General features: G+C 48.3%; 1 protein-coding gene across 6 annotated transcripts in view; it reads left to right on the forward strand.

Annotated features, from left to right (window-relative positions):
- Positions 1-15,328, forward strand: part of TNS1 (tensin 1) — a 194,019-nt gene that overhangs the window by 22,583 nt on the left and 156,108 nt on the right. For 5 of the 6 annotated variants that reach the window (XM_035007167.1, XM_035007164.1, XM_035007165.1 and 2 more), the window contains one exon: positions 1,252-1,289. In XM_035007167.1, coding sequence (XP_034863058.1) covers positions 1,252-1,289 — 38 coding nt within the window. Of the gene's footprint in view, positions 1-423; positions 834-1,251; positions 1,290-15,328 lie in introns of those variants that run through there. The other variant, XM_035007168.1, reaches the window with a different exon arrangement.

Below are 15,328 nucleotides of genomic sequence, written 5' to 3' on the forward strand. Positions count from 1 at the left end.
TTCATCTGCGCCTCAGTCTCCCCTTTTGCATTCTGCTGAGAATCAGGTTGACTCAAAGCCAGAAAGGGGTTGGATGAACTGTAGATCCAAGAGGCCAGTGCAGCTGGCTGTGGCCCAGGGCTGTGGCTTGCCAAGGCTTTGGGGTTGGGGCAGCTCTCCCCTGCCTCCCTGACCCCTGTTCTCTAACCAGTGCCCCTAACCCACCTGTCTCAGCAGCTAACAAGGTCAAGTCAGTGCAGAAGCTCAGCTCAGTAGACCCCCTCACCGCATCTGTGGGACCTGGTGGGAGGGGACCACCAAATCCCAGGGTGGAGGGCCCTGGGGGTGGGGCAGGCAGGGCTGGGACATTCCAGACTGAGGGAACCCCATAGGAAATTTGATTCCAGCTTCTGGTAGTGGGAGGGCAGATTTAAGTCTGCTGTGTGTGTGTGTGTGTGTGTGTGTGTGTGTGTGTGAGTTTCAAATGATGCACAAGAAGTTTGTGAGCCTGTGTAAACATCTATCCATGTGTCTGTGTCCAACGTCTGTGTCAGGCTGTACTCTGAGGGTGTCCTGTGAAAGTGTGTGTGTTGGTGCCCCTGAGTCAGAGGTTTCCCTCGGGCATAAGTGTGAATGTGTGCGAGGCTCTGTGTGTATTTATATGTGTATGTGTGCTTGTCTGGCCGAGTGAATGCGGATAGTGGTTATTGGCGAGTGTGTGTGTGTATGGGTGTAAATGTGTATGTGTGTGTGTACCGGCCCTCTCCTGGACGGTAAATCGGGTCTGTGTGTCTCTCTCTGGGGGAGAGGGAGTGTGATCATGGTTCCTGGGGTGCCGGCTGCCTGCCTGCCTGGTGTGTATGTAAGGGGAGAAGCCCCCCCCACCCCATTCCTTGGCGCGGCTGCCACGCGGCCTGGGTCCCTCTGCCCCTGGCAAGGATCCAGCGGGGGAGTCGGTCCCCCCCGCCCCTCCCCCTGCCCCCCCCACCTTCCCGCGCCCGTCCCAGGGGCTCGGGCAATCAGGGCTCGGCGCCTCCCCGACCCGCGGGTCCCCAGTCCCGGGCGTTCCCGCCCCGCAGGCCCCGGGGAGCTGCGGCAGCCGCCCCCCTTCGCCCCCTCCTCCCTCCGTTCCTCCGTCCCTCCTTCCCTCCTTCCCTACTTCCCTCCTTCCCTCCCGAGCGCGGAGTGCGGGCGGGGGTGGGAGGAGATTTCGCCCGAGTTTCCATTCCATACCTCGCGGCTAAACTTTCTTTCTGTGTCGCCCTCTCGCAGTCTGCAGTTTTTCCTGTCATCCGAAATGCCGGGCCAAGGTAAGGGGCCGCGGGCCGGCTGGCTCCGCGGGGGGCTCGGGGCGCGACCGGCTCGGGTCCAGGACGGGAGCGGGGGCGCCGGCGGGCCGGGGGCGGGGCCCGGGTCGTCCCCTGCCCCGCTCTTTGTTTATGCAAAGCTTCGGGGCCGGGAGCGGGCTCGGGTCAAGGTGAAGGCGAGGGCCGGGGGTGGGGGGCCGCGGCGCGGGGTCTGGGCAGCTCCTGAAGTTGGCAGGCGGGGACCCGAGCTCCGAGGGAGGGGTCTTTGAAGGTATTTCCCTTAGTTGGGGGAGGGGGGCTGGTTGGGGGAATGGAGGAGGAGGGGGATGCATTTCAGTTATCCCGTGGGCCGCGCAGAGCCCTGGTTGGCCCAATTTGGGCAGTCTGGAAAAACTTGGGATGGGGGCAACGGCTGAAGGGGCCCGAGGGCGGGAAAACGGGATAGGTGGGGAAGTGGGGATGAAGTCGGAGGTCAGGGATTCCCTGGGCATGGAACCTCCTGCAGGACCATCCCACTCTCTTTATTGGCCAGGTGGCACTTTGGTCCTCAGTTTCCCCATCAGTGTTTCAGGGCTGGTCTTGGTGAGAGGAAAACTGAGCAAGAAGGCCAGAGGGGCTGCTGGGTCCTGGTTGGCAGGGCTGGCTGGAGTCCTGCAGCATCCTCTCAGGCCTGGACAGAGGAGTGATGGATCAGGAGCCAGCTTCTTGGAGTACTGGATTATGATGGCTTATTTGGTAGGGGAGCTGTTCTGTCAGATGGGCTCAGCCCTCTGGAGGTGGAAATGCCCTGCCTTACCTGTCAGTCTGTGCCCCCACCCCATGATGGCTCACCTTCTCCTCGCCCTCTCACCCCACCTTTGCTGTTCACACGTGATCTTTCCAGAAGGAGTTCAGTGAATGGAAGAAGAGGGGAGGAGGTTTCAAAAGGATGCACTGAACAGTGGAGGCCCAGTATCTGGTGCATCTCATGCTCTGCTGCTTTATTTGCTGAATGACTTTGGGCAAGTCATGTAACCTCTCTGAGCCTCCGTTTCATCCTCAAGGGGATGGGAATAAGAAAAGGTTGTTATGAAGATGAAATGGGAAAATGTGTGTGCAAGTGCCCAGTACAGTGCCTGACATAGGTAGGTGCTCAAAAACGTAGTGATTGGTTATTATCAGTTGGTAGCTCCAAGAGCCAAGTATTATTCTGGAGAAGGTGCTCATGGAGCAGACAGATCTGCGAGGGAATCCACTTCCTCCGGGTGACCGTGCTCAAGCCAAGTACGCAGCCTTGCTGGGGACATCTCCCCATCGGTAAACTCCAGGTAGGAGTGTCCTCCTAGCAGAGGTGCAAAGGGCCTGGCTCACAATGGGCACACCTGGACAGCTGCTGCCCCTCCCATCACCTTCTGCTTTTCCGGCTCTCTCAGCCTTGTCTCCTTCAGGTGGGAGTGAGGGGTGGGGGCGAGTGAGTTCCTGCTTCTCCCTCCATCTCCCTCCTTGTTCTCTTCATCCAGAGCGGAGCTTCTCCACCCTTAACCCCAGAGGCGGCGTCTTCTCGCTCCTTCTCTGTCTACTCCCTTCCTCTCTTCCTTTCTGCACCTGCTTCTCGTAGTAACAATGAATGTTTGTACAGCGCTTCAGGCTTTAGAAAGCACTTCAGTGCATTATCTGATTTTATTCTTTTAATTCCATCACAGCATAAAGTAGGCTGAAAGATCCCATTGTTTTACGAATAAGGAAACTGAGGCACTGAGTGAATGACTTTCCCAAGGGCTCCTGGTCTAATTCCTCACCCTGTCTTTGTCCCTGGGCCTTTGTGCTTCCTTCTAAATATCCCATCTTGCCGATGTCCCTTAATCCTTGCCTACCCCTCCCCTTTTGCTTTCCATCTCTTGCAGCAGCGGATGCCTTCAGAGAGGATAAGGGCACGAACATACTGGCGTGGAGGGTCTAAGTCTGGGTGAATGGGGGCTGAGGGAGGTCCGGAGGTGTGACCCAAGAGGGTTTCTTATTATATAACAGCCTCTGTGGGATGACAGAGGGATGCCAAAGAGATGACTTCTGGGGGCATAGCCTGCCTGGCAATTCTTAGAAATGCTGGGGGCCTAGAATCCACCAGGCTGTGGCAAAATCCTGCTTTGCCTAGCCCCGGAGGACAACCCAGAGGGTAGAGGTGGACTGGCAGGGCACGGCCAGACAGACAGAAGGAGCTTTTTTAGAGGATTTTCCTCTATAGGAAATGGGACCACTGGTGGTGTGGGCTCCACCCAGCTGGCAAGTCTTTCCCCTAAAACCACAGCTCTTACTACTGCCCTGTCTTTTCCTCCTGCTGGGAAGGGCAATGTGAGCCCCAGGACACACCACACAGCAGAGCTCTGTCCTCTAGATTTTATAACCAGATCACCTTGGAGGTCATCTCATCCATCCCCTTACCTCTAGACAGGGCTCATTACACAAATGCTTATTGAGCTCTTTCCAAGGGCCAGACAGTGTTCTAGGTAAACAAGACAGATAAGACGTTTGCCCTCATGGGATTGACATTCTCCCGGGGGAGACAGACAATAAATAGGTAAACATGCTATGAAGGAAATGAGCTAAAGCAGTGGGTTAGAGAGTGATTAGGCTAACGTGGCCCAGGAAAACTTCTCAGAGGAAGTATTGCATGAGGTGAGACCCAGATGTTGATGTTACGTGATGATCTGGAAGATGGAAGAGCAAGTGCAAAGGCCCTCAGGTGAGATGAGCTTATGAAATGCTTGAAAGAAGGCCATGTCACTGGAGAATGGTGAGCCCTGGAGCGTTTTGAGCACATGGGACATGATCTGATCTGTTTTGAGAAGACTACTCTGGCCTTGAGCAGGCACAAGGGTAGGCTATGGAGATGGGCCAGTAGGCTACTGATGTTGCCCAGGTGAAGGAGGCTGGTGGCTTAGTCCATGGTGCTCACAGGAAAGGCAGTGAGAAGGGGCCAGGTCTGGGGTACATCATGGGGGTAGAGCCCAGGACTTGGCTGATGGATGAGATGTTGGGTGTGTGAGAGAGAATAGGCCCAAGGATGACTCCCAGGTTTTTGGCCAGAGTCACTGGGTGCACGTGGTTCCACTTACTGAGATAGATGGAGTGTGTGAGAAATTTCTAGGGAAGAAGGTGCCAAGATTTCTGCTTTGCTTGATTTCTTATTTCACAGCTCTTTTCCCACATACTGGGGATTTCTTGTGCATGTGTGTTCTCTCCTGTCCTCTCAGATTCAGCCCACGTTGATCATCCCTCTAGTGAGTGGATAGTTCTGGACACCTTAACATGCCACCTTCCAGACTGTTCTTGCAGCATGAACCCATGATCTGATCTGAGAGGGGCTATATTATTTACATATAGCAATATGATGTAACAGTCTACCCCCAAATTTAGTAGCTTAAAACAGCAACAAACATTTATTATCTCATATAGTTTCCATGGGTCAGAAATTTGGGAGTGGCTTGGCTGGCTGGTTCTGGCCTGGGGTCTCTCATGCGGTGGCGGTCAAGATGTCAGCTGGGGCTGTAGTTATCTGAAGGCCTGACTGGGGCTGGAGGAGCTGCTTCCAAGGTGGTTCATTCATGTAGCTAGCAACTTGGTGCTGGCTGTTGGAAGGAGGTCCTAGTTTCTTGCCACATGGTGCTCTCCATAGATCTGCTTGAGTGTCCTCACAACATGGTGGCTGGCTTCCTTAGGGTGGATGATTCAAGAGAGAGCAAGGTGGTAGCCACAATGTCTTTTATGTCCTCGCCTTGGAAGACAAACACTGTTATGTTTACAATATCCTATTGGTTGTATAGGTCATCCTCATTGACTGTGGGAGGGACCTATATAAAGACATGAATACTTGGAGGCAAGAATCAATGGGGTGGCCACCTTGGAGGCCAGCTACATAGATGCCCAGAGAGAGGGCGAGGTTGACCTTGCTCCTGGGCGGGGGGTGGTGGGAGTGGGTGGGAAGGGCGGAGATGTAGGAATCAGACATACCCCTCTACCCATGCTGCCTTCCAGCTATGTGACCTGTGTTGTAGAGGAATAAATGCACCCCAGCACATAGTAGGCACCTTTCTCCTTTCTTGAACCATAGGTGGAGACTGGACAGGATCTTAGATATTCTATGCCCTGTTCTTTGCCACTGGGACCTGCTGGAGAGAAAATGCTCCATACTGGTTGAGGAGGGGCCCCAGAGTAGATGTTAAAATACCTGTTTATTGCACAAAGGAGGGCTGAGAGGTTGCACCCTCAGTTTCTAGAATAGTGCCTGACTGATAGAAGGGGTTCCGATGAAGAAGTAAAGGAGTGGAATAAAGGAATGTTGAGGAACAAGAGGTTCCTATTTAGAGAGAGGCTGTGGAGTGGGGTGAGGGAGGACATGAGAGCAGGAGAGAGGGAGCAGCAAAATCATTTCATAATATCCTTCCAGAAAGCCCTCTGACCTTCTGACAGAGACTCACACTCCACATAAGTTTAGTCGTTTACATTTTCTAGTGGGGGTATAACTCACGTACTGTCAAGTACACACATCAATAAGTTTGTACCTGTATATGAACCAGATCAAGATCTAGAACATTTCCAGCACCCAGAAGTGCCCTTTTGCGCCCCTCCAAGTCAGTATCCCCCAAAGGAAATTTCTAGTCTTACTTCTGCCATCACAGATTAGTTTTGCCTCTTTTTGAACTTCTTATAAATTGAGTCATACAGTATGTTTACTCTTTTTTTAAAATGACTTATTTATTTTACAGAGAGAGCACAAGCGAGCAGCGGGGAGGGGCTGAAGGAAAGGGAGAGGGGCTCTTAAGCAGATGCTGTGCTGATTGCAGAGCCTGACGTGGGGCTCCGTCTCATGACCTTGAGATCATGAAGCTGAGCTGAAACCAAATGTCGATGCTTAATTGACTTTGCCACCCAGGGAGCCCTGTTTACTCTTGTGCCTGGCTTATTTCACTCAACATTCTGTCTGGGACAGTCATCCCTGCCCTTGCATATTACAGCAGTTCATTCTTTTTGATTGCTATGTTGTATTCCAGCATATGAATAAAGCACAATTTGTTTATCCATCCCACTGCTGATTGCCATTTGGGTTATTTGCAGTTTGGGGCTATTATGAACAGATGTGCTATGAATCTTCAGTCATCTGTATCTACACAGAACTTTGTGATATACAAAATGTCTTCATTCACCTCGGTTCTGTGGGGTGGGCTGGGCTCATGGTAGCCCCAATTTATAGATCCAAAACTGAGGCCTGGGGAGGGTAACCAACTTGGCTAAGGGCCAGTGGCTTTCTACATGATTCTGGCACTGCCCTGGGATCCATTGGTGGGGAGCAGGTGAGAAGAGAAGGGAGTGAGACAGACTGAGAGCGGGGCTGATTTGGGCACTGGAGACACACCACAGTGGATGGAAATGCCACCCTCCAGCTCCCCATTCCGAATCCCTTGAAGGAAGCAGTTCCAAGCCTCCCTTAGTCCCCACCCCTATGTCTCATGGGGTCCTTATCTGTCCCCAGTTGTTTCTCTCCTGTTGAGGATTAAAGTGGATGGTCCAGGATGTGTCTTCCACTTCTATTTCAGTATACACATGGTATGTATATACACGGCAGATTGTCTTCTGCTTTGTGTTTCTTCTCTCTCCCCTGCTATACGATTCCACAACCTCCAGGTGAATTTTATCTAGCTCGTTAACTATCATCTATTTATCTATTATTTTAAAGGAAATTTGTCATTTTAGAGTTGTCTTAGATTTACAGAAAAGTTGCAAAGATGATCCAGGGAGTACCCGTGTAGCCCACATCGTTTCCCTAATCCCTAATACATTTTTGAGAAACACTTTTCTCGCTTCTGATTTGCCCCTTGTTTTAAAATAGCAGCTCCTTCCAGCAAAATGCTCATTTCCATTCCAGGTCAGATGCAAATTAAAGGAAGGTACCAGGCAGCTGCTGGGCAGCCAAATTGCCCACGCCTCAGCCTCCAGGCGGCTCCTACTCACCTCCTGCTTCTCTCTTTCTCTCCTACCCTCTTCCCAGACCCTGGCTCTTCCCTGTCCCGAGCACCAGCAATGACTTTGTCTCCTCCCTTGTACCAAAGGGGTTTAAATCCCATCCTTTAAGCTTGAAAGGAAAGGAAATCCCATAATGAACCCCCACCTTTCAGTCATACGACACACCGCTTTTCCCGCCTTCTCATAAACACACCTGCAACCTTCCCTCGAGGTATTGGAAACTTGGAGTATTCTCCTGCTACCGGGTATAGCTGGACTGGGGGAGGCTCATGGCCCCAGGACGCATGGGTTGTTCTTTGGCCTTGGAGGCAGAGTATTGTGTTTAAATCCTGATTGCATCCATAATTGGTTATGTGACCTTGGGCAAGTTCCTTAACCTCTCTGAGCTCCAGTTCCCTCACCCATACCACGGGGATGATAGTAAGACCTATCTTGTAGGGCTCTCGTGAGCACTGAGATTGATGACCCAACTATAATGCCATGTTTCAAGATCAAGGTGTCAAAAAGTTCCTCCATCCTTTTCCCCCCACACCTGCCCCAGTCCTAAGCAACCACTAATTTAGTTTCAGTCTCTACATATTTCCCTATTCTGGAAATTTCATATGAATGGAATAATAGAATATATGGTTTTCATGATTGGCTTCTTTCACTTAGCATAATGTTTGTAAGGCACATCCATGGCTGAATACTATTCCATCGTGGGAGTATACCACATTTTGTTTATCCATTCCTCAATGGATGGGCATGTGGGTTGTTCCCACCTTTTGATGGTTATGAATAATGCTGTCATGAATATTCATGTACAAGTCTTTCTGTGACCGTATGTTTTCATTTCTCTGGGGATAGAGTCAAACCTTGAACAACCCAGGTGCGAACCACACGGGTCCACTTTATACACAGATTTTTACAGGATGGTACCGGAAATGTATTTTCTCTTCCTTATGATGTTTTTACTAACATTTTCTTTCCTCTAGCTTACTTTATGGTAAGACTACAGTATGTAATACATATACCATATAAAATATGTGCCGATTTCAATTAAAAAATGTGTTAATTGACTGTTGATGTTATTGGTAAGGCTTCTAGTCAACAGTAGGTTATTAGTAGTTAAGTTTTGGGGGAGTCAAAAGTTATATGGTGCTTTTCACTGCTCAGAGTGTTGGTGCCCCTAACCCCCTCATTCAAGGGCCAACTGTATATGCACTAGGAGTGGAATTGCAGGGTCCTACAGTAATTCTGCTTAACTTTTGGAGGAACTGCTAGATTGTTTTTCAGAGTAGCTTATATTAGTTTTCTAGGTCTGCTGCAACAAAGTACCACATACCCGTGACTTTTAACAACAGAAATTTATTGTCTTATAGTTCTGGAGGCTGGAAGTCCAAAATCAAGATGTTGGTGAGCCACGCTCCTCTGAAAGGTGTGGAGGAGATCCTTCCTTGCCTCTCTCTAGCGCCTGGGGGTTTGCTAGCAATTTGTGGCGCTTCTTGTCTTACAGAGGCATCTCCCCAGTCCTCCGTCTTCATATGGTATTTTCCTTGTATGTCTTCGCATCATCTTCCCTCTGTATCTGCCTGACTCTGTGTCCAAATTTTTACAAAGACACCAGTCATGCTAGATTAAGGCCCACAACAAGAACCTCATTCTAACTTGATTATCTCTGTAAAGAACCTACTTCCACATAAAGTCATGTTCTCAGGTACTGGAGATTGGGACCCCAACATATCTTTTTAGAGGGACACAATCCAGCCCATAACAGAACTGCACCATTTTAGATCCTCACCAGCAATGGATGAAGGTTATGATTTCTCCACATCCTCGTCGCTGCTTCTCCGACTTTTTGATTATAGCCATCCTCGTGAAAATGAAGTGACATCTCATTGTGGTTTTGCTTTGATTTCCCTGATGACTAGTGATGCTGAGCATCTTTTCATGTGCTTTTTGGTCATTTGTATATCTTCTTTGGAGAAATGTCTATTCAGATTCTTTGCCCACTTAAAAAATTGGGTTGTCTTTTTTATTGAGTTGGTAATGTTGTTTATATGTTCACAATACAAGTCCCTTATCAGATACGATTTGAGCTATTTTGTTTCCCATTCAGTGGGTTGTCCTTTCATTTTATAGCATGAAAGTGTAAAATTTTGATACAGTCTGATTTATTATTTTGTTATGACTTTTGCTTTTGGTGTCATGCCTAAAAATTCATTGCCAAATCCAAGGTCATAAAGATTTGACCCTATGTTTTCTTCTAAAAATTTAATAGTATTGGCTTTTTCAGCTCGGTCTTTCATCCATTTTGAATTATTTTTTTAAAAGATTTTATTTATTTATTAGAGAGAGAGAGTGTGAGTGCACAAGCGGGGGATGGGGTGGGGTGGAGGGCAGTGGAGAGGGAGAGGGAGAAGCAGACTCCCCGCTGAGCAGGGAGCCAGACTTGGGGCTTGATCCCAGGACTCTGAGATCATGTCACAAGCCAAAGGTAGATGCTTAACCCACTGAGCCACCCAGACACCCTGAGTTAATTTTTATATAGGGTAGGAGGTCAGGGCCCAACTGCATTCCTTTGTATGTGGCTAACCAATTGTCCCAAAACCATTTGTTGAAAAGACTGTTCTTTCCCCACTGATCTTGGCAACCCTGTCAAAAATCAATTGACTATAGGTGTGTGAGTTTATTTCTGGATTTAATTCTATTTCATTGATACATATGGCTATCCTTAGGCTAGTACCACACCATTCTACTGTTGCTTTGTAGTAAGTATTAAAATTGGGAAGTGTGAGTCTTCTTTTTCAAGATTACTTTGGCTATTCTGGGTCCCCGAGTTTTAGGATCAGCCTATCAATTTCTGCAAAGCAACCTGCTGTGATTCTAATAGGGACTGCATTGAATTTATCGATCAATTTGGGGAATATTACTTTCTTAACGATATTGAATCTTCTGAGCCATGAGCATGGAAAGTCCGTTAATTTAGATCTTTTTAAATTTCTTTCAACATGGTTTTGTAGTTTTCAGAGTATGTCTTATAAAATTTATTCCTAAGTATTTTATTCTTTTCAATGGAAGAAATGGAATTTCTTTAAATGGAATTGATTTCTTAATTTCATTTTCACGTTGTTCATTGCCAGTGTATACAAATACAACTGATTTTTGAACATTGGAGATTTATCCTGCAACTTGATGAACTCATTAGTTCTAATAGTTTTTAATTGGATTATTTAGGATTTTCTATATGTGAGATCATGTAATCTGTGAATAGAGATAGTTTCACTTCTTCCTTTCCAACCTGGATGTTTTTCATTTCTTATCCCCTTCATCCCCCCAGTTGTCCTGGCTAGAACCTCCAGTTTCGATGTTGATTAGAAGTAGCAAGAGCAGAAATCCTAATCTTGTTCTTGACTTTAGGGGAAAGCATGCAGTCTTTCACCATTAAGCATGATGATAGCTGTGGGTTTTTTTTTTTTGTGATGCCCTTTGTCAGGGGCATTTCCTTCTATTTCTAGTTTGATGAGTGTTTTTTTTAAATCAGGAGATACTGCTGGATTTTCTCAAAATCCTTTTCTGCATCTATTGAGGATCAAGTGGTTTTGTTTTTCTATTCCTTTGATATGGATGTATTATGGACTTTAATTATGGAACGTGATTACACTAGTTGATTTTCAGGTGTGAAAACAGTCCTGTATTCCTGGGGCAAATCCCATTTGGTCATGGTGTATAATTATTATTATTTGTGGCTGGCTTTATTTTTTAGTATGTAGTTGGTTTTTGCATCTCAGTTCATAAGAGATACTGGTCTTTAGTTTTCTTTCTCTTATAATGTCTGTCTGGTTTTGGCATCAAGGTAGTATTGGCCTCATAGAATGAGTTGGAAAGTGCTTGCTCCTCTTCCAATTTTGGAAGAGTTTGGGACGAATTGATATTGATTCTTCTTGAATGTTTGGTAGAATTCACATGTGAAGCAGTTTGTCTGGGCTTTTTTTTTGTGGGCAGTTTTTTGATTGTGAGTTCAATCTCTTTATTTGTTAGAGGTCTATTCAGGTTTTCTGTTTCCTCTTGAGTCAGTTTTGGAAGTTTGTGTATTTTTTAAAAAAAGATTTTATTTATTTATTTATGAGAGAGAGAGGGAGAGAAGGAGGGAGGGAGAGGGAGAGGGAATCGCTAGCAGACTCTGTACTGAGTGTGGAGCCAACTTGGGGCTCAATTTCATGACCTTGAGATCATGACCTGAGCTGAAACCAACAATCGGATGCTTAGCTGACTGAGCTACGCAGCTTTGATTTAGTGAGCCTGGGCTCGGGTCCAGGGATATGCCGTATTATCTAATGTCCCCAAAGATTCTGATGCTGGGATTCCCCGACAGCACCTGAATAACCCGTGTTTGCCCTGGATACTCCTCCACAACTTTCCTGGGTTTTGGTTCCCCAGGAAGCCACAGTTGCTCTGGGCTCTGTGTTCTCCTGGCTTCTGCTTCCCCCACCCCCGGGGTGCGGGTCAAGGATAAGGTAGGTCTTGGGTGGGAAGCCATTTCCTCGAGGCTTTATAAAAATTTGCAAGAAGTTGTACATTTTTATATGCCCTGCCCGCCCCTACTCCATCTTCCTAAAGTTCTCTCTGAGGTAATAGAGTGTAGGACCTTCAGGAGTTAATAAGTCAGCTTGGGGGGTGTGTCATAAGCAGTGAGTACGCGCATGCACACACATACACACCCCAGCAGGGAGAGGGCAAAGCGGGGAGGGGTTGTGGGGGGACAAAGTGACACTGGGCTGAGACTGGCTTCTCATTTTCCTGGAATGTGGCTCCCAAAAGGTCTCATAGTTTTCAGTATTTCTGACTCTGGGGCTGTGTAAACATCACACAGGGGATTGCTGTGTCTGAGAGAACAGAGGAGTTTGAAAGGGGGAGGGTGGGAGCCCAGAGCAGGGAGAGGGGGTGAATGGGAGATGGAGACTTGCAGCCAGAGAGGGGGAAAGGAGAGGGAAACCCTGGGGTCCTGTTGAGACAGGACATGTGGTAAAATATGTGGGAGGGAACAGAGGCCAGAGGTTTCCCACTGAGAGTGTGAGGGATCTGGTGAGGCCTGGGGTCCGTGGTGTGGGGTAGAGGGCAGAAGGCCCGGCGCAGATGAGGAGGCTTGTCAGTGGTGTGGGAGGGAACAGGGTGACTCCTGGACCCCTGGCCCATACCAGCCTCCCCCAGTGCTTCCAGCTTTTAGCTTGGGGGTCTGTAGTCTCTGAAGGAGTTGGCTAAGCAAGAGAGGGTGAGGGAGAGGTGGGCTCCCCACTCCTGGGGCATGGTGAGCCCCTCCCTCCTGGGGTCCTGAGCCGCCTTCCTGTAACCCAGCATTCTTTCCTGCGTGGCTCTCCCTAGTGGCCAAGACTGTCTTAGCCTTCTGAGCCTCCCAAGCCACTGACCTAGAACAGTTTCCAGAGCCTGAGTGTCCTGAGAGGGGGCCCGATGGAGCTGGAGCTCCTCTGGCCTTGGGCTCAGGTGGTTCTGACTCTGCCATTTATGTGAGCTGTGTTATATCAGACAAGTCACTCAACCTCCGAAATCTGGTTTCCTCATCAATATAAAACTGGTGACATTGATATCAGTCAACCTTGCAAGGTTGGTGTGAGGATTAGAGAAAATGTAGGTAAGATCCTGGCATGTGATAGGCTCTTTCTCAGTAGATGATAACTCCTATTTATTCTGTTATTATGAGACCCAAGGATAACAAGCAGCTAAGTGCCCCAGAAATCCACCAGCTGACAGGTCTGGCCAGCTCCACCAGAATGACAATGGCCCATACTCCCTTACCCTCCCCCACACTGCTTCCTCTGCCTGTGGTCACCTGCTGGCCCCCTGTCCAGTGCCCTGCTTCGCCCTGCCCAGGACCTATGAGGCCCCGCCTCCTCTTCTCTAAGGTTCTGGCCTCTGGCTGATGAGTGACTTGGTCATTTGTACCCCATAGCTGGCAAGCAGGGTGGGATGTTAGCGGGGGGCCATTAGGAAGAGAGGGTATGTATGTCCTGAGGCACAAGAAAGCACCGAGTGAGTCACAGATTAACCCCCTGGCCTGTTTCCACCTGCTGGGCCCGGGCACCCAAGCGAGGGTGTCCAGAGGTGTCTGGGTTCAAACTGGGTTCTGTTTAAGGAAGCTGGGGAGGAAGGTCACTCATGGGTCACATGTGATTGGAGGAACAGCAGAAAAACTCCAGTGCCCTCTCCTGCACCATAAAAATCACACTGGCTTGAATTCCACCATGAGTGCCTGGCTTACAAAGATCTTCTATCCTTGCATGGATGGGATCCATTTCATCTAATACTCACAACAACATGAAAAGGTAGGCATTAATGTAATCCCCTAGGGCACAGAGGAGGAGACAGGCTGGGATGGTTGAGCTGCATGCTCACACAGCCAGGAAGGTGGTGGAACCGGGACCTGGGAATAGACCCAGATTTAGGGAGAGCCTCGAGGAGAGAGTCTGACCTGCGGATGATATAGTGAGAACTGGCCCATTTCTGACTTCTCTACTTCAACAGCCTCATTGTGACTTGGGCTTCTGATCTGTCCCTGCCTTGTCAGATAATTGTGAGAGTTACCGAGTGAATAATGCATAGACAGTGCTTGGAGCAGTCGTGAATCCCAGCATTTTGTGTCATTGTCATTGCCTTGTGACTGGGGTCCCAGACAGAGGCTGTCATTGGGTTGGGTGGAGGGAATTCTGTATTACCAAGCCAGCTTTAACCTCCAGGGAAGACAATGAGAATGGTCTCCCCTGGACGGGGCTCTTTTGTGAGATGGTAAGCTCTCAGCAGCCATCTTGTGCTGTGTGGAGGGAAGTCGGACTGGGACGGTAGTCAAGGTCTGTTTTGTTTTAGGGTTTGGGAGCTTGGGAGTCAGAGCTGGATTTGTTCCCTGCTTCCCCTGTTTATAGTGGAGTGACCTGGGATCATTTACTGAGGAGTTCGGATTCTCAGTTTCCTCATCTATAAACTGAGGTCATAAAGACCTTCCTGCAGGGTTGGAGTGAGGATGACATTAGTCGATATGGAGCTTTCAGCTCCTGGTGCGCAGTGACCTGCGATGATGGTGGTGGTGGCATTGTGGTCGTTAGCCAAGTCTGGCTGTCTCCAGGGGAGGGTCCCAGAGCTGGGAGGCCCATGTGCTCTATTTGTGTCACCTTATCCAGAGGCCAGATCTGTGTGCTGTGCACCCAGAGCAGCCTGCATTCCTCCTTCTCTCATCTGAGCATCCCTCCTCTGATTCCCTGAGGCATCTGGGGCCTTCCCACGTTGAATCCCTCTTCCCTCCCAAAGACCTAATTCTTTAACTGCCCTCTGACTCTCATTCCGACCCTTAATCTGTGTCTTCTTTAGAACCCACTTAAAAAAATTTTCTTTTTGAAATGATTTTAGACTTACGGAAAGTTTGCCAAAATAGTAGAGTTCCCATATACCCTTCATTCAACTTCCCCAAATGTTGACAGCTACAGATCTATTGCATGATGATCAAAACCAGGAAATTCACACTGATCGGATGTTGTTACTAATTCACAGATCTTAGTAGAGTTTGCTGGGTTTTTCCAGTATCTCCCCTTTTCTGGATCCCAGATCCACGTCAGGATCCCACATTGCATTTAGCCGTGTGCCTGCTTTGCCTCCACCCAGCTGGGACAGTTCAGCAGTCTTTCTTTGTCTCTCATGACTTTGGCACTTCTGAAGAGTATGTGTCAGGTGTTTTGTAGAATGTCTCTTAGCTTGACTTTATTTGGTTTTGTGTTTCCATCATTCCTTCTACATGGATAAATGGAGTTAGACTGTTCTTTCACATTCTACTATCTCTATTCATTCCACTGTCTCTTATCCCTTATTTTTTATTCAGTTATTTATTTATGTCAGTATGGAACCTGGATATTCACTTGTTTTTAAAGGCTGTAATCCAGTGCTATCATCATTATTTTTGTTATATTATTATTTGATTGAATTGACCCTGCCATGGCCATTGTGAGTTTGTTTAAGTTGGTAGGACTCACGTTTTTTGACATCTTATTTGCTCACTGTATCAG

This window comes from Mirounga leonina, unplaced genomic scaffold (genome assembly GCF_011800145.1).
Source record: "Mirounga leonina isolate KUSES-001 unplaced genomic scaffold, KU_Mleo_1.0 Mir_151, whole genome shotgun sequence".
NCBI lineage: Eukaryota > Metazoa > Chordata > Mammalia > Carnivora > Phocidae > Mirounga > Mirounga leonina.